Genomic DNA, 24,963 nt, shown 5'->3' on the forward strand with positions numbered 1-24,963 from the left:
TAAATGTGTGTGCATGTTAAACGTATGTTGGAGTGTCAGTGTGATTAAGTATGTAGAGTCCTGTGAGTATGCATAGAGAGTGCAGAAATATAAATACAATTTAAGAGTCAGCTCAGATAGTCCATGTAGCCATTCTGTTAGCTACCCAACTGTCAGGTCAATGACCTCCTCCCTGACCCTTTTGTGTGTGTGTGTGTATGTTGGTGGGAGATGGGTGATGCAGGGGAAGGAAGGGGTTAGCCACAAATAGAACAATGAGACAGATATTTCACCAGATGTATAAATGTGAAGCAACCGCTTGGCGTTTCCAAGCCCAGTGGCCGGCTGTGGGAGAAGATGCAAAGAGACGGATTTTGGCCGACATTCTGCAAATGTTCTCACCGATGAAACATTTCATCTCAACACAGTTTTCTGTAACCCAAAACTAGAATATGTTACAAACAGAGTGGATAACGTTTTGTAGACTTTACCCTTTGCCAAAGTTTTTAAAAATGGCATTGTTTAGGAGTGCAAAAGCGAATTGAATTATTGCATACGCGCATTTCAGAGTAGGCTTTAGCTAACAGAAATATGCAAATGTATTGCCAGAACAGGCCAATAGGATCACGCTAGCTCATGCTTGGCTCTGCCCACCTCCTTGCTTGTTCTGCCCACTATGACTCATTTGTTCCCATTTGAAACGACGGGCTGTGGTCCATCTTTGGGATACCTGTCCTAACATGAGCTCTGTAAGTGTGGAGGTAACGTGGACTTAAATGTCTGGAGGGGATACGTTGTTTCTGGTTACACTGCCTGGGGTCGAATACACTTGTTTACAGGCTAAGCACTGTATTTTGTTGTGACTGAGTGTGTGGTAAGTTGTGTCTGCAATGCTGTGCATGTAGTCTGTTGGAGCTAGTTTTTCCAAGTCTGTACGGAGTTATTGCAGTCCGTTTGTAGTTCATGCTAGTCAGAGTTACTTGGTTAAAGAACACAAGTGAAGTGTCTATTTATTATGGATCCCCATTGGTTCCTGCCAAGGCAGTACCTACTGTTCCTGGGGTCCAGTTAAATTAAGTCCGTTTATAAAATTTTAAACATTCACAACACATGAAGTATGTGCTCTAAGTATGCTGCGTCTGAGGTTTGGTAAGTGTTATGACATTGGTCTGAATGTAGGTTCAGTCATAGTTTGACACTGCACTGGAGGTTGGTGGTGCCTTAATTGGGGAGAACAAGCTTGTGGTAATGGCTGGAGCAGAATTAGTGGAATGGTATCAAATACATCAAACACATGGTTTCCAGGTGTTTGATGCTAGTCCATATGCGCAGTTCCGACCATTATTATGAGCCGTTCTCCCCTCAGGCACTGAAACGTCCAAGCACAAACCTAACCAGGTCCCCTGCTGTTGTTAGCTGTGCGACAATGGAAGAAACCATGCTCACCACCACAAAGCAATCACCATAGGAATGCAAATGAGGGAGAGGTTGACCCACAGAACACCAGCAGCAGGTGGACAAAAGACTCCTGAAACACGATCAATATACAGTAGACCTACAGGAGCCATCTCTCCTCAGCAGTAACGCTCACCCATAAAACAATCTTTATCTGGAACTAGAACCTAAAAAATAAAAACTACAAAGTTAAGTATATTTCAGTGTATGTAGACCAAGGCTCTCCAACCCTTTTCCTGGAGAGCTACCCTCCTGTAGGTTCACTCCAACCTCAGTTGCAACTAACCTGATTCAGCTTATCAACCAGCTAATTATAAGAATCAGGTGCGCTAGATCAGGGTTGGAGTGAATACCTACAGGAAGGCAGTTCTCCAGGAACAGGGTTGGAGTGAAAACCTGCAGGATGGTAGCTCTCCAGGAACAGGGTTGGAGTGAAAACCTGCAGGATGGTAGTTCTCCAGGAACAGGGTTGGAGTAAATACCTACAGGATGGTAGCTCTCCAGGAACAGGGTTGGAGTGAAAACCTACAGGACGGTAGCTCTCCAGGAACAGGGTTGGAGTAAATACCTACAGGATGGTAGCTCTCCAGGAACAGGGTTGGAGTGAAAACCTACAGGACGGTAGCTCTCCAGGAACAGGGTTAGAGTGAAAACCTACAGGATGGTAGTTCTCCAGGAACAGGGTTGGAGTGAAAACCTACAGGATGGTAGTTCTCCAGGAACAGGGTTGGAGTGAAAGCCTACAGGATGGCAGTTCTCCAGGAACAGGGTTGGAGTGAAAACCTACAGGATGGTAGTTCTCCAGGAACAGGGTTGGAGAGCCCTGATGTAGACCGCTGGCTGACTAAATCGACTATGCTTTAGAACTGGGCAACATGGACAAAAATCCATATCGCAATAAATTGCCTGAATTGATACAATAACGATAGAACGATAAGATTTATAATAATGTGCAACCACAGTTTATTTTATTATCCTTTAAAACTACTAGTTTGATGGTTGTAGCAATCAATTGTCCCATGAACAAATCACCCATATTAGAAACCTGATTTAATTTCAAACTTCACATTTCTCTAGTATAGGCTACTTAACGTAATGGACGATATCAGCAAAATGCCTGCGTTAAGTGATCGGTATGGTCTGTGTTGATCATTTTCGGTTTATCGTCCCAGCTCTACTCTGCTTTGTGACACACTACCCAGGTAAACTAAGCATTGTAGTAGCAGTTGATTAATAGGGGCAGGTAATGGTCCTACGGTTATGCACCTTTTGGCTACAGACCTACACTAAGTTATTCTGGAAAACAGCAGGTCAGGTCAGGACGATCTTTTGGGTCCTGTTCCGCAGGAGACTAACAGTTGAAATCAAATTTCCACATAGATAACAGAACATCCTTATCCACTTAATAGTCAGTCATACGTTCTGTCAAATTAAAATATTAAATTCATTTGATATGAAGAAGCAGCATTTTGATGCACAACTGAGTACTCCACTCCTCTGTTTAGAAGCCAGGGAAGCTGGTAACAGAAAAGGACTCGTTGCTGGACTGTTGCATGCAATCTCTAATCTAAATTTCAGGAGAGAAAAATGAAGTATCCTAACTTTGTCTCTGTGCGGCAACAACAGTTTGTATTAGATCAGAGTGGATATTCCTCGTGACAGACGGGGAAGGAGACTAGATTGAACAGCGGACCACCTGAAGATCATGGTGACAGCTCCTCAAAATGGGGGTGAGGAGGGGGGGGTACAGTCTACAGTGAGGAGCCTACCCACACAACACCCATCCAGACACTGGTCTAGCTAGCCTAAGATAGAGATCATAGCATAGCCTACATGCTATGTTTTTGCATGTGGGAACGCTACATTCACCCCTCTCAAAACCCACCCAAACATTGGTGCAATCACAGAGCCTCACTAGCAGTAGCATCTTTATGCCTTAGCTCAGCGTGTGTACATGCTACATGCTATACCCACCCCTCTCAATGTCTTCTGACTGAGCAAGAGAGAGATAGAGCTGCCTGCAATGGCAGGAGGTTGCTGAAAGCAAACTGTAGAAAATCATGATCTATCTATAACAAAAAAAAATGTCACGTGGAATGCACGCACACACAACATGCACAGCGAGAGAGCGAGAAGGAGACAGTAATGGTGTATATTTCAGTCTAGCTAGCAAAGCCATTCGGAAAGGTGAAAAGAGAATATACACGGCATAACAGGATAAGTCTGGGATAAATATGGCGACGTGCAGGAATACCGAGGAATGGTGAGGAAAAGGAGGAATAAAGGAGAGGGAAGGCAGAGGAAGGGATTGACAGAGGAGAGATGGATATTTGTATAACGACCAGCTATCATTGGTCCTTTATGCAAAATGGTAGATCCCAGCTTTCTTGCCACCAGGAAACATGGAGAACAGAAAGGTCAGAGAGAGGGGAAAAAGAGTGGGATGTAGAGAGGAGAGCGAGAGCCCAGAAGGACGGGAGCAGACACTGTTACACCAGACAACAACACACCACATAGAGAGAAAGACAGACGAGGCTGGAGGATGGCGGTACGGTACTTACATGAGGACTCTGTGCCAAACATGGCTGGGCCGGGAGCTGCGATGGAGATAGAGGAGAGGGGAAAAGGGGGACAGAGAGAGAGGGGGGGGTTGAGCAGGCAGCTACACAGAGGGGGTCATCAAAGCACACAGTGCAGCCAGCCAGCCAGCCGGCCCTCGCTCTCAGACGCCCAGATGCTCTGCTCACTCAGTCGGCGCTCCCGTTGCCGCTAAACGGGCTTCCTCCACATACACACACTGCTCACAAAACACACACACACACGGTTCAGCTGCCGAACAGGGGCCTCACGAGAGGGAAGAGAAACTCTTCTTCTCCACTGAAAAGGTGTATTTTAAAATCCAGACTCAGAAGTAGCAGCCTGCCTGCTGTAGCTATGTTAGCTCTTGCTTTCCTCTCCTTCTCTTGTCCTCTCCTCCTCTGTTAATTTATCTCTCTGGACTGCCCCTGGGAAAAAAAGCTGAAAGCAGATACTGCAACCCTGGAGCCATGGTAGGCAGCCCGATGGGTAAGACAATAGCTATGCAAACAGAGAGTGACGTCAGGAGCCCTGCGAAACACTGACAGACTGCTGCTGGAGAGAGGGAGAAGGGGAGGGAGATATGGACGGAGGGAGACAGGAGGAAAGGGGGGTGCTGGAGTTTGCAAGCGGGACTGGGAACAGGCCAATCATTTACACTTTTAGCAGACGCTGTTATCCAGAGTGACTTACAATTAGCTCATTCATCTTAACGAGGTAGGACAACCACATCACAGTCGTAGCAAGCAATGTTCTTTCAATAAAGTAGTTAGCAGCAAAGTCAGTGCTTGACAATTATTCTTTATTTTGGGGGCGGGGGAGTGGATATGTCTCTGATTGGACACATTCAAAATGGAGGTTGTCTATTATGCCCACCGGAGAGCTGTAGGAAGTTAAAAAAGGCAGTGGCTCAGGTGGTTGATGTCCTTGATTAACTTTTTGGCCTTCCTGTGACATCGGGCGCTGTTATGTGTCCTGGAGGGCAGGCAGTGTGCCCCCAGTGATGAATTGGGCAGACCGACAGGATGCTCTCAATTGTGCATCTGTAATAGTTTGTGAGGGTTTTAGGGGCCAAGCAGAATTTCTTCAGCCTCCTGAGGTTGAGGAGGCGCTTTTGCGCCTTCTTCACCACCTTGTCTGTGTGGGTGGACCATTTCATATTGTCAGTGATACGTACGCAGAGGAACGCAGAGGCTTTCCACCTTCTCTACTGCGGTCCCGTCGATGTGGATAGGGGCGTGCTCCCTCTGCTGTTTCCTGAAGTCCACGATCAGCTCCTTCGTATTGTTGATGTTGAGGGTCGTTTTCCTGGAACTACTCCACCACCACTCATGAGTTCTGTTAAGTGTTTGTTTTGACTGGTTGTAAGGAAATAAAAAGCTGTAAAAACAACCCAACATGTTTCTGATAAGATTTCAGTTCGCCTTGGATGCATATGTTCTGTGGTTGAAATACTATTTTATGATGCTGATAAAGATAGCACTTCTACAGACTGTATCTAACTAAGCGTTCGGATTCTCTCAAGCTGCTGAAAGAAAAAAATCATATTTCTCCACTCCTACTTCCATGTCAAAATGTTGCCCACATTTGGTGTATCATTTTAGGCTACTGCAAGAAATGATTCATTCTGCAGTAGTTAATAAATATTAAGGCTATGTGAGCGGTTATAAACCTGCAGTGGGTGTCCAGATTTCAGTTTCCAGTATCTGATCAGTAGGTTACACTTCCCTTGAACTTCCCTATTTGAAGTCCCCTTCTTGTGACCATAGAATTTGTATAGCGCCTCACAATCACCACACAACATAGCCAGCATAGCTATCATCCTATTCTACCACTTCACCAAATTGTTTCCAAACATTACTTTTCTGGCCCTCCCTTCTCTTTCAACTTTCCATTTCACAGTATCTCTTATTGAATTAAACTCAGACATTGTCTTTTTTACCTCTGTGGATTGACCTGAACTTGTTCTGCCCGTTCCCAAAAGCATTTAAAATCAAATAAAATGTTATTGGTCACATACACATGGTTAGCAATGTTAATGTGAGTGTAGCAAAATGCTTGTGCTTCTAGTTCCGACCGTGCAGTAATATCTAACAAGTAATATAACAATTTCACAATAACTACCTTATACACACACAAGTGTAAAGGAATGATTAAGAATATGTACGTATAAATATATGGATGAGCGATGGCCGAATGGCATAGGCAAAATGCAGTAGATGGTATAGAGTACAGTATATACATATGAGATGAGTAATGTAGGGTATGTAAACATTATATAAAGTGGCATTGTTAAAATGACTAGTAAAACATTTATTACATCCAATTATTAATTTTTAAAGTGGATAGAGATTGAGACTGTGTTGGCAGCAACCACTCAATGTTAGTGATGGCTGTCTAACAGTCTGATGGCCTTGAGATAGAAGCTGTTTTTCAGTCTCTCGGTCCCTGCTTTGATGCACCTGTACTGATCTCGCCTTCTGGATGATAGCGGGGTGAACAGGCAGTGGCTCGGGTGGTTGTTATCCTTGATTATCTTTTTGGCCTTCATGTGACATCAGGTGGTGTAGGTGTCCTGGAGGGCAGGTAGTTTACCCCTGGTGATGCGTTGTGCAGACCTCACTACCTTCTGGAGAGCCTTAGGGTTGTGGGCGGAGCAGTTGCCGTACCAGGTGGTGATACAGCCCGACAGGGTGCTCTCAATTGTGCATCTGTAAAAGTTTGAGAGTTTTTTTGGTGACAAGCCAAATTTCTTCAGGTCTCCTGAGGTTGAAGAGGCGCTGTTACGCCTTCTTCACCACGCTTTCTGTGTGGGTGGACCATTTCAGTTTGTCCGTGATGTGTACGCTGAGGAACTTAAAATCTTTCCACCCTCTCCACTACTGTCCCATCGATGAGGATAGGGGGGTGCTCCCTCTGCTGTTTCCTGAAGTCCACGATCATCTCCTTGTTTTGTTGACGTTGAGTGTGAGGTTATTTTCCTGACACCACACTCTGAGGGCCCTCACCTCCTCCCTGGAGGCCATCTAGTCGTTGTTGGTAATCAAGCCTACTACTGTTGTGTCGTCTGCAAACTTGATGATTGAGTTGGAGGCGTGCATGGCCACGCAGTCATGGGTGAACAGGGAGTACAGGAGAGGGCTGAGAACACACCCTTGTGGGGCCCCAGTGTTGAGGATCAGCGGGTTGGAGATGTTGTTTCCTACCCTCACCACCTGGGGGCGGCCCGTCAGAAAGTCCAGTACCCAGTTGCACAGGGCGGGGTCGAGACTCAGGGTCTCGAGCTTAATGACGAGTTCGGAGGGTACTATGGTATTGAATGCTGAGCTGTAATCGATGAACAGCATTCTCACATAGGTATTCCTCTTGTCCAGATGGGTTAGGGCAGTGTGCAGTGTGATTGCGATTGCGTCATTTGTGGACCTATTGGGGCAGTAAGCAAATTGGAGTAGGTCTAGGGTGGAGGTAATATGATCCTTGACTAGTCTCTCAAAGCACTTTCATGATGACGGAAGTGAGTGCTACGTGGCGATAGTCATTTAGCGCAGTTACCTTAGCTTTCTTGGGAACAGGAACAATGGTGGCCCTCTTGAAGCATGTGGGAATCTGCAGACTGGGATAGGGATTGATTGAATATGTCCGAAAACACACCAGCCAGCTGGTCTGCGCATGTTCTGAGGACGCAGCTAGGGATGCCGTCTGGTCCGGCAGCCTTGCGAGGGTTAACACATTTAAATGTTTTACTCACGTTGGCTGAAGTGATGGAGAGCCCGCAGATTTTGGTAGCGGGCCGTGTCGGTGGCACTATATTGTCCTCAAAGCGAGCAAAGAAGTTGTTTAGTTTGTCTGGGAGCAAGACATTGGGGTTCGCGACGGGGCTGGTTTTCTTTTTGTAGTCCGTGATTGACTGTAGACCCTGCCACATACCTCTCGTGTCTGAGCCGTTGAATTGCGACTCTAATTTCTTTATACTGACTCTTAGCTTGTTTGATTGCCTTGCGGAGGGAATAGCTACACTGTTTGTATTCGGTCAAGTTTCTGGTCGCCTTGCCCTGATTTAAAGCACTGGTTTGCGCTTTCAGTTTTGCACGAATGCTGCCATCAATCCACGGTTTCTGGTTGGGGAAGGTTTTAATATTCACCGTGGGTACCACATCACTGATGCACTTGCTAATAAACTCGCTCACCGAATCAGCGTATCAATGTTATTGTCCGATGCCATCCGGAACACATCCCAGTCCACGTGTTCGAAAAAACCTTGAAGCGTGCAATCAGATTGGTCAGACCAGCGTTGAACAGACCTGAGCATGGGCGTTTCCTGTTTTAGTTTCTGTCTATAGGCTGGGAGCAACAAAATGGAGTCGTCGTCAGATTTGCCGAAAGTAGGGCGAGGGAGGGCTTTGTATGCGTCGCGGAAATTAGAGTAGCAATGATCTAGGAGTTTTATGATATGCTGCATTTGATATGCTGATAAAATTTAGGGACCCTTGTTTTCAAATTAGCCTCGTTAAAATCCCCAGCTACAATAAATGCATCCTCAGGATATGTGATTTCCAGTTTCTTCAAGGACATCGAGGTGTCTGCTTGTGGGGTGGGGGGTATACACGGATGTGAGTATAATCTAAGAGAATTCTCTTGGTAGATAATGCGGTCGGCATCTACTCGTAAGGAATTCTAGGTCAGGGGAACAAAAGGACTTGAGTTCCTGTATGTTGTTATGATCACACCACAAATTGTTAATAATAAGGCATACACCCCCGCCCTTCTTCTTACCAGAGAGATGTTTGTTTCTGTCGGCGCAATGTGTGAAGAAACCGGGTGGCTGTACAGATTCGTATCCCGAGTGAGCCATGTTTGCGTGAAACAAAGAATGTTAGAATCTCTGATGTCTCTCTGGCAGGCAACCCTTGCTCAAATTTCGTCCTCCTTGTTGTCAAGAGACTGGACATTGGTGAGTAGTATTGTACGGGGTGCGTACTGGCAGCAGAGAAGTCAGGTGCAGGAGAGCAAAAACAGTGGTACAACGAAGCAGTTCAATAAATAAAACCCACCGGAATCAGAACAAACAATCAATGGGTACAAAACCCGTCGCACACCAGATAAACGTGCACATGCACTTAAAATAAACAATTCCGGACAAGGACATGGGGGGAACAGAGGGTTAAATACACAACATGTAATGATGGAATTGAAACCAGGTGTGTGGGAAGACAAGACAAAACAAATGGAAAATGAAAAGTGGATCGATGACGGCTAGAAGACCGGCGATGCCGACCACCAAACAAGGAGAGGAACCAATTTCGGCGGAAGTCGTGACCGTACCCCACATACCGTAAATGGCCCCACATACCGCTGACCCAGCTTTTAGCAGGGCAGGCGGAGGGGCAGGTTTCGGGTAGAGAGCCAGACCCGGTCCCCCGGTGCGAGCACCTGGGCCTCACTGCAGTGACGTTCTGCGTTCTTTTTTTGGCGCAGCACGGCTCACTGAAGGTGAACACGGGCAGCTTCCCATGTCTCCTCTGCGCGCCTGAACCAGTCGTCCACCGCAGGAGCCTCGGTCTGACCCTGATTCCAAGGCGCCAGAAACGGCTGGTACCCCAGTATGCACTGGAAGGGAGAGAGGTTAGTGGAGGAGTGGCGAAACGAGTTCTGTGCCATCTCGGCCCAGGGCACGAAAGCCCCCCACTCCCCCGGCCGGTCCTGGCAATAAGACCGCAGAAACCTGCCCACATCCTGGTTTACTCTTTCCACCTGCCCATTACTCTCGGGGTGGAACCCCAAAGTAAGGCTGATCGAGAACCCAAGACGTTCCATGAACGCCTTCCAGACCCTAGACGTGTACTGGGGACCTCAATCAGACACTATATCCTCAGGCACCCTGTAGTGCTGGAAGACGCGCGTAAACAAGGCCTCCGCAGTCTGTAGGGAGACCGGGCAGAGGGAGGAGACAACAGGACTTAGAGAATCGATCCACAACGACCAGGATTGTGGTGTTACCCTGTGAGGGGGGAGATCGGTGAGAAAATCTACCGACAGGTGTGACCAAGGCCGTTGTGGAACGGGTTTGGGGTGTAGCTTCCCTCTGGCCAGGTGCCTAGGAGCCTTACACTGGGCGCACACCGAGCAGGAGGAAACATAAACCCTCACGTCCTTAGCCAAGGTAGGCCACCAGTACCTCCCGCTCAAACAGCGCACTGTCCGACCGATCCCAGGATGACCAGAGGAGGGTGACGTGTGGGCCCAAAAGATTAACCGGTCAAGGACAGCAGACGGGGACGTACAGATGCCCAGCGGGACACTGGACGGAAGCGGGCTCTGCACGTAACGCCTGCTCAATGTATGCGTCCAGCTCCCACACTACCGGCGCCACCAGGCAGGAGGCTGGGAGTATGGGAGTGGGATCCATGGGTCACTCCTCTGTGTCATACAGCCGGGACAATGCGTCTGCCTTCACGTTCTGGGAGCCTGGTCTGTAGGAAAGGGTGAACACAAAACGGGTGAAAAACATGGTCCACCTTGCCTGGCGAGGGATCAGTACACCAGATTGCGGTGGTCAGTCCAGATGAGAAAAGGGTGTTTAGCCCCCTCAAGCCAGTCTCCACGCCTTCAGAGCCTTTACGACAGCCAACAGCTCCCGGTCCCCTATATCATAGTTACGCTCCATCGGGCTGAGCTTCTTCAAGAAGAAGGTACAGGGGTGGAGCTTCGGTGGCGTACCCGAGCGCTGAGACAGCACGGCTCCTATCCCAGCCTCGGACGCATCCACCTCTACTATGAACGAAAAAGAGGGATCCGGATGGGCCAGCACGGGAGCCGAGGTAAACGGAGTCCTCAGGTGACCAAAAGCCCTGTCCGCCTCAGCCGACGACTGCAAACTCACCGGGCCCCCCTTCAGCAGTGACGTAATGGGAGCCGCTACCTGACCAAAACCTGCGGTAGGGTTTGGCGAACCCAAGAAACCGCTGCACCTCCTTTACCGTGGTGGGAGTCGGCCAATTACACACGGCTACAATGCGGTCACTCTGCATCTCCACCCCCGAGATGGAAATGCGGTACTCTAGGAAGGAGACGGACTGCTGGAAGAACAGGCACTTCTCAGAAGACAAGACAAAACAAAACAAATGGAAAATGAAAAGTGGATCGATGATGGCTAGAAGACCGGCGACGCCGACCGCCGCCCGAACAAGGAGAGAAACCAACTTCGGCGGAAGTCGTGACAGTATAATCGGGAGTGGTGGGCGATGTGCCCGTCTACGGAGCCTGACCAGAAGACCGCTCCGTCTGCAGCACCGTTGTTTTGGGTCGCCTACTGGGATCTGATCCATTGTCCTGGGTGGTGGTCCAAACCACTTCGGGAAAGTCATATTCCTTTCCTAAGAACGCGAAGCGAGGCGTCCATCTCTGTCGGCGCCAAACTGAGAATGGTGATTGGCGGGGGACCTGCCCAGGGACTGAGTTTGAAAATTAGCCGGCTGGCTAAAACCGGCAATTTTACTGAAACGTTGATTAATGCACTGTCCCTGTAAAAATAAACTCAAACTCAAAATTATGTATTTAAGGAATTGTTCTCTTTTATTCAACCCACCCGACCTTCAACCACACAATATTTAATGACCCTAAACCTGCGCGCACTGCGGATATAACTGTGGGACTGCAGGTTATGAGTCAACCCGCGCATCACTAGTGCACGGGTTCTTCACGCTGCCACAACATGGTAGCTACTGGACCAAAACAATGTTGAAGTTTAGCGTTGCACTTCAACACTTCTGGTTGTTGCGGAAATTGACACACTACAACGGTTTACTTTGTACATCAATGCCATCTTGCTTAGTCTACGTTTAAACCTAACATACAGTATGACCTGTCCCATCACCTTTTTGCATTACAGCCCCACAGTGGCAAGAAGTGACATCCCCAAAAACACAAACTATTCAACACATACATGGCTCCTAGCCTGCCATGCATAGGCTACTTTCTGGCCCTAACACTAAATAATATAAAAACAAAATAGGAATGGTTTTTATAAAGCTTTAACTAAATGGATCTGAAAACTAACTGAAACTAAAAAAACATCTTAAAACGCATATAAATAAAAACAAAACTATAATAACGTTGGTGTGAATATGAGACAATGAGTATGTGTGTATTTAGGGGGCTATACTGGGTGTTTATGTAATAGTCAAGGGTGTTCATGATGTGTGTGTGTATTAGTAGTGGGTCTACATGTAACATGCCTACTTGCTGTCATGCCAGACAGACAGCCCTAACTGTCATTTGAATATAGGACTGGAGTGAGCTAGCAGCATTAGGATTAGGCCTAGCTCTGTGAGAGAGAGAGATAAAGGGAGAACGAGAGAGGGGGGAGAAAGAAGAGGCCTTGTCTCCTTTGTCCCTCACACATGGTGGCTCCCTCTCTTCCCTCGCCAAAACCCAACGTCTTTGTCCTTCAGGCGGAGGCAGCACCGCCCCCCCACCCAGCCACCCCCCTCTCCTTCCTCTTCCATCCCTCCCCATCTACTAAAGACATCTCCTGGGGTCTGAAACACTGCGCCGGGGGAGAGGAGAAGAGAGGAGGAAGAGGGCAGAAGAGGACTGACTGCACAGGATCAGCTCTGATAGAAACAATTCCCAGCTGTAATCACGGGCATCTACATCTGCTATAATGTCAGCTTTTCCCTCATAGCTCATCTGACTAGAACAACCAACAATCTGATCTAGGATCAGTTTATCTAGGAGTGGGATCCTAATCAGTGCTAGGGTAAACAATATTGAACCATAACTATCATCATCTAAAATACGGATCCAAAGCCTGTGCTAGGAGACAATAAATGCAGTCAATGTTCAGCAAGGTGAATCTAGAGGAAGAACAGGCCAGTCCAGTAAGACCTGATTCAAGACGAAACCATTAGCTTAGACACAAAAGCGTTCAGCGGAAGTGAAAGTGCTGAGGCCTTGTTCTTTATATGGCTCAACTGAAGAGTTATGAGAGAAGTTGTTGTTGTTTTCGGAAGAGTAGACCCCTTACAAGTCTTCAATCCTCATCGGTTAAGAACAGGAGATAATTTTTTGAAAATGGCCAATTGCCACACACCACGACGCCGGCCCGTTGTCATGCTGACCACAAGGGTCAGGTGAGGTGGATGAGGGACTAGTTATAATGGCAGCAAGGCATCAACTGTACTTCGCAGTACTTAAATGGGCTATTTCCGAATTTTGCTTTCCCTCTTTCGCAGAATCGTTCTAGCAGAGGAACCAATCATATATAATAATGACATTCATGGAGGGACTTAACTCAAAACAATGCCCCCCATCTCATCTACACCCCCCCCTACCCTACCCCCGCCCGAATGGGAACAAGTACCACCCAAGTAAGCAAGGCCTCTCCTCTGGGTTGCTAGGCAACTGAAAATAAGTGTGAGAGGAGTGCATCCTTGAGCGAGAGAGAAAGAACAAGAGAAAGAAGGAGCGGGATAAAGAAAATCAATTTATTTAACTTGGCAAGTCAGTTAAGAACAAATTCTTATTTTCAATGACGGCCTAGGAACAGTGGGTTAACTGCCTGTTCAGGGGCAGAACAACAGATCGGGAATTTGAACTTGCAACCTTCCAGTTAATAGTCCAACGCTCTAACCACTAGGCTACCCTGCTGCCCCCATAATTCTATGGGCTGAACTTTCCAGAAGCAGCTACATAGGAGAAGCAAGAGAGGATGAAAAATGTGCAAAGAAAGTGGTCAATTAAACTGTATTATTGCAAGAACAAAGATTCCAACTTCACTTGCCGTAGATGTTCAATTGTGCAAAACAAGTGCCCTTTATTTTTTTTTTTTTAAATGTAAGCTTCATTAGTAAGTGTCTTACATTACTTGAGCTTTCACTTTCATTTTACACGAGGCGAACAAAGCATTTAGAGCAGTTGGACAATAACTAATAGGCCTAGGTAACCTATAGAAAGGAACAATGTGTTATGTAGGTTAGATACGTGTAGACGAGTGTCTATTCATAAGCGCTTGAATGAGTGCAAATGTTAGCGTGCCTGTGTGTGTGTATGTGTGTGAGACATAATCGGATGTTTCCCATCCAGTATGCAGACTAGACGACAACGTATGACAGCATTTATTTTTTCTTGCTTTCGTTTTCCTTTCAGGCTTGAGCAGAAGAACGAGGCGCCCACAAAGGAAGGTCAGCAATGCTTTGATTACCTACATGGGGTCACCATTCAAATGCAGCGTTCAGATAACCGAGTCAGTGCTACTGAGGATCTGATGCTACTGACACCTAGTGGCCACAGGGAAAATGACAGCTTCTTTTCATCAGAAGGGAAGGCTTCTCAGTGTTAGTGGTTTAAAGTCTTATCGGACTCGTCGCAGGTATTTAGCAGACCTTTTCCACTCTGAGGCCCTGGGGTTCTCTCTTTTGGGAAAATGTTGGTCCTCCCTCCTGGGTGACCCCGAAACCGATAAAGTGGAGTGTGAAGGCAAACGGAAGACAGTCCTCCCATCCTAGATAGTCTCCTTTTGGCAAGGAAGCACAAGTGTATCCTACCACATAGTTTTGATATGTGCCACACCCCCTTTTAATCAGCTGTTGTATTGTCGGAGGAGAAAATGCACACATTTAAAATCAATATGCTACTTATCTTTTGATCTATAAAATGTTTTGCACAACTTCATTTTGAGCACTTTATACGTTTATCTTGGGATCCACCACTGTACACGTCATTTGCTAATGACGCCCGAGTGAGAAGGACCAGGGCAGATCATGTCGACTGACAGAAGGGGTAAATGGAGTCCCTAGAGAAAGCAAGTACAAGATGCGTGTCAGGGAAGGAGAGGCAGTATTATCATAAGGAGACGTGTACTTGGAAAAGGGAGGAGGAATGGAGGTGAATGAGGATGAAGGATCGGAGGTGGTAGGTGCAGTAAAGTTATCGGAGACTGAGGTATGCACCGAGGATCAGGATGAAGAAGAGGCTGTGACAGTAGGAGTGAAGATTATGGGAAAAAGTGGGCTCTTGCCTTTTGGCTGATCCATTTGTAGTTTCTCGGTGGGTGAAAAAAAAAGAGTTGTGTCATGTGGAATCGGTGAGGGTAACTAGAGCTGCAAAATCTGGACAGCTACAAATCAGCCGGGCTAGACAATCTGGACCCGCTCTCCCTAAAATTATCGGCCAAAATTGTTGCAACCCCTATTAATAGCTGGTTCAACCTCTCTTCCGTATCATCTGAGATCCCCAAAGATCGGAAGGCTGCCGCGATCATCCCCCTCTTCAAAGGGGGATACACTCTAGACCCAAACTGATACAGAGCTATATCTATCCTGCCCTGCCTTTCTAAGGTCTTCGAAAGCCAAGTTAACAAACAGATCCGACTATTTCGAATCGCACCGTACCTTCTCCGCTATGCAATCTGGTTTCCGAGCTGGTCACGAGTGCACCTCGGTCACGGGTGCACCTCAGACACGCTCAAGGTCCTAAACAATATCATAACCGCCATCGATAAAAGACAATACTGTGCAGCTGTATTCATCAACCTGGCTAAGGCTTTCGACTCTGTCAATCACCACATACTTATCGGCAGACTCAACAGCCTTGGTTTCTCAAATGACTGCCTCGCCTGGTTCACCAACTACTTCTCAGATAGAGTTCAGTGTGTCAAATCGGATGGCCTGTTGTCCGGACCTCTGGCAGTCTCTATGGGGGTGCCACAGGGTTCAATCCTCGAGCCGACTCTCTTCTCTGTTTACATCAATGATGTCGCACTTGCTGCTGGTTATTCTCTGATCCACCTCTACGCAGACAACACCATTCTGTATACATCTGGCCCTTCTTTGGACACTGTGTTAACTAACCTCCAGACGAGCTTCAATGCCATACAACTCCCCGTCCATGGCCTCCAACTGCTCTTAAATGCAAGCAAAACTAAATGCATGCTCTTCAACCGATCGCTGCCCACACCTACCCACCCGTCCAGCATCACTACTCTGGCCAGTTCTGACTTAGAATATGTGGACAACTACAAATACCTAGGTGTCTGGTTAGACTGTAAACTCTCCTTCCAGACTCACATTAAGCATCACCAATCCAAAATTAAATCTAGAAATCAGGTTCCTATTTCGCAAAAAAACATCCTTTACTCATGCTGCCAAACATACCCTAGTAAAACGGACTATCCTACCGATCCTTGACGTCAGCGATGTCATTTACAAAATAGACTGCATCCAATTTGCTGAGTTGAGTGTTGGAGGCTATCACATTGCCATCCGTTTTGTCACCAAAACCCCATATACTACCCACCACTGCGACCTGTATGCTCTCGTTGGCTGGCCCTCGCTTCATATCCGTCACCAAACCCACTGGCTCCAGGTCATCTATAAGTCTTTGCTAAGTAAAGCCCTGCCTTATCTTAGCTCACTGGTCACCATAGCAGCACCCACCTGTTGCACGTGCTCCAGCAGGTATATTTTACTGGTCACCCCCAAAGTAAATTCCTCCTTCGGCCGCCTTTCCTTCCAGTTCTCTGCTGCCAATGACTGGAACGAACTGCAAAAATCACTGAAGCTGGAGACCCATATCTCCCTCACTAGCTTTAAGCACCAGCTGTCAGAGCAGCTCACAAATCACTGCACATAGCCAATCTGTAAATAGCCCAACCAACTACCTCATCACCATATTGTTATTTATTTATTTTGCTCCTTTGCACACCAGTACCGCTACTTGCACACTCATCTTCTGCACATCTGTTACCCCAGTGTTTAATTTGTCATACTGTAATAATTTCACCACTATGGCCTATTTATTGCCTCTTTAAAAAATCAGACAATATGATTTTCTGGAATTTTTTTCTCATTTTGTCTGTCATAGTTGAAGTGAAACCTATGATGAAAATTACAGGCCTCTCTATTCTTTTTAAGTGGGAGTACTTGCACAATTGGTGGCTGACTAAATACTTTTTTGCCCCACTGTATATAAAGGTCCCACAGTTGACAGTGCATGTCAGTGCAAAATCCAGGCCCAAGAGGTCGAAGGAATTGTCCGTAGAGCTCCAAGAAAGGATTGTGTCAAGGCACAGATCTTGGGAAGGGTACCAAAACATGTCTGCAGCATTGAAGGTCCCCTAGAACACAGTAGCATCGATCATTCTTAAACGGAAGAAGTTTGGAACCACCAAGACTCTTCCTAGTGCTGGCTGCCAATCCAAACTGAGCAATCAGGGGAGAAGGGCCTTGGTCAGGGAGGTGACCGAGAACCTGATGGTCACTCTGACAGAGCTCCAGAGTTCCTCTGTGGAGATGGGAGAACCTTCCAGAAGGCCAACCATCTCTGCAGCACTCCACCATATCAGGCCTTTATGGTAGAGTGGTCAAACAGAAGTCACTCCTCAGTAAAAGGCACATGACAGCCCACTTGGAGTTTGCCAAAAGGCACCAAAAGGACTCTCAGACTATAAGAAACAAGATTCTCTGGTCTGATGAAACCAAGATTGAACTCTTTGGACTGAATGCCAAGCGCTAGTTCGGGAGGAAACCTGGCACCCTCTCTACAGTGAAGCATGGTGGTGGCAGCATTATGCTATGGGGATGTTTTTCAGCGGCAGGGACTGGGAGACTAGTCAGGATCGAGGGAAAAGATGAACGGAGCAAAGCACAGAGATCCTTGACGAAAACCTAGTCCAGAGCGCCTGGGACCCTCAGACTGGGGCGAAGGTTCACCTTCAAAATAGGACAATGATCCTAAGCACTGTCGTGTCTGACTATCATTAAATGTGAAGACAGAATGACAAAATAACTGTGTATTTATTATTACGCGATTAAATTAATCATGTAAACTTTAACTAGGAAGTCGGGGCACCATGGGAAAATGTTTAGAGTCTATTTCCCGAATCGACTCTCCAAATATGTTCATATCTTATCGAGAACAGTCGTGTCAATGTATTATTACCTCATTAGTTGTCATTACTGAACGTCGCAAACCCTTGGATATCTGCATGAACCCTAGTTTCCATAACGAATCAGCGATACACAAATTGGCTTAGTGAATAAATAATTAACTAACTAAACAAATCACAGAAATAAACAAACAATATCATTATTGGCTACTAACACAATGTATTGATAAGTCCCTACTGCGCTAAACCGTAATGACGTCTTGGTAGACAATGGAAATGGGGTGGGGACAGATAAAAAGCGGGAAAGGTTAAATGGATTCACTAAACAGAGTTGAGAATTATATTCATTGAAATTCTAATCCTTTGCACATGAACGGCCACTCATTTGAACATAATTGCAATGTATATATTTATGCCCGTATGTCGTTGTCGTCTTCTCTGTTGGAATCGCCGGTCTGTCTGCTGGAGAGTCAGTTCCTCATAGAGTCTCTGGTTAACTTCCCCAGAAATCACACTGTCTTTCGTAGTTGTTGCTTTCTCAGCGGCTCTGGATAGTGTCTGTTGTAATGGATCCGTCAGGCGTACAGATGGTCGTTACAAAGAATATATGCTTCCACGGTTGTCGGTATTCTTGTACTAGACTTATGTCATTTCGAAACCAAAATATAACTTTTTGGTAAAAACTCAACTCGTCGTGTTTGGAGGACAAAGAATGCTGAGTTGCATCCAAAGAACACCATACCTACTGTGAAGCATGGGGGTGGAAACATCATGCTTTGGGGCTTTTTTTCTGCAAAGGGACCAGGACGACTGATCCGTGTAAAGGAAAGAATGAATGGGGCCATGTATCGTGAGATTTTGAGTGAAAACCTACTTCCATCAGCAAGGGCATTGAAGATGAAACGTGGCTGGGTCTTTCAGCCTGACAATGATCCCAAACACACCGCCCGGGCAACGAAGGAGTGGCTTCATAAGAGGCATTTCAAGGTCCTGGAGTGGCCTAGCCAGTCTCCAGATCTCAACCCTATAGAAAATCTTTGGAGGGAGTTGAAAGTCCGTGTTGTCCAGCAACAGCCCCAAAACATCACTGCTCTAGAGTAGATCTGCATGGAGGAATGGGCCAAAATACCAGCAACAGTGTGTGAAAACCTTGTGAAGACTTACAGAAAACGTTTGACCTCTGTCATTGCCAACAAAGGGTATATAACAAAGTATTGAGATAAGTATTTGGTCAATAACAAAAGTTTATTTTCCACCACCAAATAAATTCATTAAAAATCCTACAATGTGATTTTCTGGATTTTTTTCCCTCTTTTTGTCTGTCATAGTTGAAGTGTACCTATGATGAAAATTACAGGCCTCTCTCATATTTTTAAGTGTGAGAACTTGCACAATTGGTGACTGACTAAATACTTTTTTCCCCCACTGTAAATGTTGAACAGCTAAGGGCAAAGATTCCCGGTGTATGTGATGCTCGTCGTTTGATGCGTCGAAGACAAGATGGTGAGTGGGGAAACAGAAGAGTCATTGTCTGTTCTTTTGACTTTTGAAGTAGAGTCTTTGCCTGACAAAGTGAAGTTAGGATATATAAGTTATCCTGTACGAGCGTATGTGCCGAATACATTAAGACGCTACAGGTGCTAAGCTTATGGGCATGTGGCAGCAGTGTGTAGGCGGTAGGGTCCAAGGTGTGACAAATGTGCAGAAGGGCATGAGACAAAGGAATGTGTAGTATTGGGGAAAGTTGTGGAATGTGTTAATTGTAGGGGTGCCCTTGGAGCTGGGGATCAGAAATGTCCCATGCAAGAGAGGCAGGTGGGGTTTCCAGGGGTAGAGCAGAAGTTGTCATATGTTGAGGCAGTTTAGAAAGTAGAGGAAGATGGGTTAAGGGGGAGGAGTGGTGAGAGTAGTAGAGATATACCAGTACAGAGGGATAGGCCAAAAAGTGAAATAAGTTTCAGTAAGATTGGATTTTTAGCATTTATCAATTGTACTGTAGGGATGGATCGGAAGTCTCAGAAAATTGAGGTTGTGGTGGCAGCTGCACCATTTGGGTGTGTGAGACTTGACAGCAGAAGAGTTACAGGAAGTGTTAAGTGGTGATGTCCCATCCTTTCAGGGTGTCCCCCTGTCGCCCATTTTAAACATTTATTGGAGGATTTTTATTTTTGTATTGCTTGTAACTGTTTCGGGTAATGCAAATTCTTGTGCTGTTAGGGGAATAACCTGTCTATAAATGTAATCTGTTGCTGTATTTTTGTGCAATCTGTGATCGTTTTGTTTGTCTTGTGTAGTTTCTTAATCATTGTACCTAAACTGTATGTGTAAACATGTATACGCAGGACCCAGCTGTAAAAGAGACCTTGGATTCAGTCTGTGTTCCTTGTTGAAATAAAGGTATTATAATAATAATAATAATAATAATAATAATAATAATAATAATAAATAATAATAATGGCATGAGGTAGAAATATATACATTTAATTATTGGTGTAAGGGGGGGTGTTCAATTTTTTTTTTTATCATTTGAAATGAATGAGTATAGTGTTAGATGGTAGGGTATTTATTTAGTAAATTTTTCTCTTTCAAGTATAAGGGAGTTGTACTCCAGTCTAGTAGGTGGCAGTAATGCAACAAATTGGGATGCCAACCGCCGTTAAACCTCAGAAGAAGAAGTGAGCAGGACCATCATTTCAAGCAAGCAGATTTCCATCCACATTCACTCTCCTCGCTGATTTTGACCTTTCGCCTAAATTGGAATGCATTGGCTATACAGTAACACGCTATAAAATGACGTCAGACCTCAGGCTCTGCGCTTCACAACTTTTGCATATTTTTGTTGTTGTCTGAGTAAAGGAAATTCTGTAACTGAAGAGGACTTAAAGTATTTTGAAAGATGATACGTTAAGGATTATAATAAATACCACAGATGTCATAAAAGCAAGCCAAAAACACCTGTCGAGGTCAAATGTGTACTTCACATTTCCATATCATAAAACTCATGTCATGTAGCCTACAGTGTCAACGTTTATGATCACTATGTTTGTACAGTTACAACATTGCGTCATACACGGACAGTGTTGTTCTGAACAGAATGAGCCTGTTTGTCTATTGTGAAGAAAATCTGCCACAGAACATGCACCTGAATGCACATGACTCTATGCACACCAGAATTAAGATCTGTTTCTCTGAATTGCATTGTGAAAGCCTAACACGGCAAGTTAACATTTTATAACTTAACTAGTCATGTTGGCAATAGAACTAGCTTTCAAATGATGCCCACCTGACCCAGATTGCGATTGTTAATGGTCGGTTTTTGGATTGTGTAAACCACAACAGTAATTGTGTGATGGCAAGGATGCAGGGTTGTGTTCAAAACAACTACAATTGTGCTTGCTCTAGTTCCTCATAGTTGAAGATGCTGTTATTAGTCATAAAAGTGCATTGAAATTACTGAGAAACAGTGTGGCCACTTGGAGACACCAGTTAGTTCTCTCCCTCAACCTTGTCATTTCTTTGTCTTATGTTGCACCTACCCCACATTTTCCAGGAATATTCTTATCATGTTACTGAATGTATCCAGAGTATTTTCAGATCTTGTTTTCTACAAAATGCATCAAAAAGCACAATAAATATAAAATGCACATAAAATCAACAGTTTCATGTTTGGACTCTTGTGTCACGTGAACTTGTGTCCTCAACTTTGTTTGGTCTAATAATATCCCCATAATCTCCAAACTGTTCCCTTTCAATTACTACCATGCTTATGCATATGATTTTCTTTTTCATATTTATTCTGTAAGATACATTTCATATTAGCCCTATCCATATACAGCAATTCCCACAAGTGTAAAGGGTTGCTCTCATAGGTAAAAGGACTTGCTAGTTTCCACTACATCGCAGAAATTTGTTCACCAAGTCCTCTGAGGTTCAGTTGTTATTAGCGAGAAGTTGATGTGGAAAGGAAACATAACGATTGAGACAGCACACAAATTAGAGAAATGTCTGAGGAACCTGTGGTGTGGGGGCTGTGCTTTGGCAAAGTGGGTGGGGTTATATCCTGCCTGTCTGGCCGTGTCCGGGGGTATCATTGGATGGGGCCACAGTGTCTCCTGACCCCTCCTGTCTTAGCCTCCAGTATTTATGCTGCAGTAGTTTGTGTCGGGATGCTAGGGTCAGTCTGTTATATCTGGAGTACTTCTCCTGTCTTATCCGGTGTCCTGTGTGAATTTAAGTATGCTCTCTCTAATTCTCTCTTTCTCTCAGAGGACCTGGGCTAGGACCATGCCTCAGGACTAGCTGGCATGATGACTCCTTGCTGTCCCCCAGTCCACCTGGCCGTGCTGCTGCTCCAGTTTCAATGGTTCTGCCTGCGGCTGTGGAACCCTGACCTGTTCACAGGATGTGCTACCTGTCCCAGACCTGCTGTTTTCAACTCTCTAGAGTAGATGTCGACAGATTAATCGAAATGGCTGATTAATTAGGGCCGATTTCAAGTTTTCATAACAATCGGAAATCGGTATTTTTGGACACTGATATTTTTTTTTTTTTAAATTACACCTTTATTTAATCTTTATTTAACTAGGCAAGTCAGTTAATAACACATTCTTATTTTCGGCAAGGGTTAACTTCCTTGTTCAGGGGCAGAACGACAGATTTTTACCTTGTCAACTCAGGGATTCAATCTTGCAACCTTACAGTTAACTAGTCCAACGCAATAATTACCTGCCTCTTGTTGCACTCCACAAGGAGACTGCCTGTTACACGAATGCAGTAAGCCAAGGTAAATTGCTAGCTAGCATTAAACTTCTTATAAAAATCAATCAATCAATCATAATCACTAGTTAACTACACATGGTTGATGATATTACTAGATATTATCTAGCGTGTCATAATCTGACTGAGAATACACGCATACAAGTATCTGACTGAGCGGTGGTAGGCAGATGCAGGCGCGTAAACATTAATTAAAATAGCACTTAACAAAACGATGGGCAATAAATAGTATATTATAGTGGTTACTAGAAGCTTGGGAACTAAGGCCAACTCACCAGCTGTGCATCTGACCCTACAGGCCTGGCACATGAGGCTAAATAGCATTCAGCACTCACTAGCGTCCTAAAATCACAATATTATTTATTTATTTTTTAAATGGGGTCAACAGAAACTAAATTAACAGATCTCTGAAAACGTCAAAATATTCTACATCCAATTATAGCATTGCCATAGCAGGAATTCTAACCTTGACCAACAAATATCAATTGTTGGAAACCCTAGAACAACTACAATTTGCATATCGCCACAACAGAAGATGCAATCTCTATTGCACTCCACACTGCAATTTCCCATCTGGACAAAAGGAACACCTACAGTTGAAGTTGGAAGTTTACATACACCTTAGCCAAATACATTAAAACTCAGTTAATCACAATTCCTGACATTTAATCCTCGTAAAAATTCCCCGTTTAGGTCAGTTAGGATCACCACTTTATTTTAAGAATGTGAAATGTCAGAATAATGGTAGAGAGAATGATTCATTTCAGATTTGATTTCTTTCATCACATTCCCAGTGGGTCAGACGTTTACATACACTCAATTAGTATTTGGTAGTGTTGCCTTTAAAATGGTTTAACTTGGCTCAAACGTTTCAGGTGTCCTTCCACAAGCTTCCCACAATAAGTTGGGTGAATTTTGGCCCATTCCTCCTGACAGAGATGGTGTAACTGGTTTGTAACTGCGATGGTGTAACTGAACGCTTTTTCAGTTCTGCCCACAAATCTTCTATAGGATTGAGGTCAGGGCTTGTGATGGCCATTCCATTACCTTGACTTTGTTGTCATTAAGCCATATTGCCACAACTTTGGAAGTATGCTTGGGGTCATTATCCATTTGGAAGACCCATTTGCGGCCAAGCTTTAACTTCCTGAATGATGTCTTGAGATGTTGCTTCAATATATCCACATAAATTTCCATCCTCATGATGACATCTATTTTGTGAAGTGCACCAATCCCTCCTGCAGCAAAGCACCCCCACAACATGATGCTGCCACCCCAGTGCTTCACGGTTGGGATGGTGTTCTTCGGCTTGCAAGCCTCCCCCTTTTTCCTCCAAACATAACGATGGTCATTATGGCCAAACAGTTCTATTTTTGTTTCATCAGACCAGAGGACATTTCTCCAAAAAAGTACGACCTTTGTCCCTATGTGCATACTTGCGTACTATTGTTTGTACAGATGAACGTGGTACCTTCAGGCGTTTGGAAGGTACACAGGTACACCTCCAATTGACTCAAATTATGTCAATTAGCCTAACAAAAAGCCACAGCACACCAACATCTAAACCTCATCCCAACTGTAAAGTATGGTGGAGGGAACATCATGGTTTGGGCTGCTTTGCTACCTCAGGGCCTGGACAGCTTGCTATCATCAACGGGAAAATGAATTCCCAAGTTTATCAAGAGCTTTTGCAGGAGAATGTTAGGCTATCTGTCCGCCAATTGAAGCTCAACAGAAGTCGGGTGACCTAAAACACAAGGGTAAATCAACAACAGAATGAACATACGCCTCTGGAGTGGCCCAGTCAGAGTCTATTTTTTTTAACCTTTATTTAACTAGGCAAGTCAGTTAAGAACAAATGATTTTCAATGATGGCCTAGGAACAGTGGGTTAACTGCCCACATGGACAGAACAACAGCTTGGGGATTCGAACTTGCAACCTTGCGGTTACTAGTCCAAAGCTCTAACCACTAGGCTACCCTGCCGCCCCAACCTCAATCCGATTGAGATGCTGTGGCATGACCTGAAGAGAGCAGTTCACACCAAACATCCCAAGAATATTGCTGAACTGAAACAGTTTTGTAAAGAGGAATGATCCAACATTCCTCCTGACCGTTGTGCAGGTCTGATCCACAACTACAGAAAATGTTTGGTTGAGGTTATTGCTGCCAAAGAAGGGTCCAAGGGTTCACATACCTTTTCCACATTTTCTCAGTCTCTCGGTCCCAGCTTTGATGCACCTGTACTGACCTCGCCTTCTGGATGATAGCGGGGTGAACAGGCAGTGGCTC

General features: G+C 45.2%; 1 protein-coding gene across 13 annotated transcripts in view; it reads right to left on the reverse strand.

Annotated features, from left to right (window-relative positions):
* The window catches only part of LOC110502310 (suppressor of tumorigenicity 7 protein homolog), a 104,471-nt gene that overhangs the window by 64,983 nt on the left and 14,525 nt on the right, over positions 1 to 24,963 (reverse strand). For 4 of the 13 annotated variants that reach the window (XM_090212177.1, XM_090212171.1, XM_090212134.1 and 1 more), the window contains exon 2: positions 3,996 to 4,031. The exons of 7 other annotated variants lie outside the window; for them this stretch is intronic. In XM_090212177.1, coding sequence (XP_090068303.1) covers positions 3,996 to 4,017 — 22 coding nt within the window. In that variant the 5' untranslated portion in view covers positions 4,018 to 4,031. Of the gene's footprint in view, positions 1 to 3,995; positions 4,563 to 24,963 lie in introns of those variants that run through there. 2 more of the 13 variants (XR_016489312.1, XM_090212141.1) reach the window with 1 other exon arrangement.

Source organism: Oncorhynchus mykiss, chromosome 2, assembly GCF_057628025.1.
Source record: "Oncorhynchus mykiss isolate SJ-2025 chromosome 2, ASM5762802v1, whole genome shotgun sequence".
Classification (NCBI taxonomy): Eukaryota; Metazoa; Chordata; class Actinopteri; order Salmoniformes; family Salmonidae; genus Oncorhynchus; species Oncorhynchus mykiss.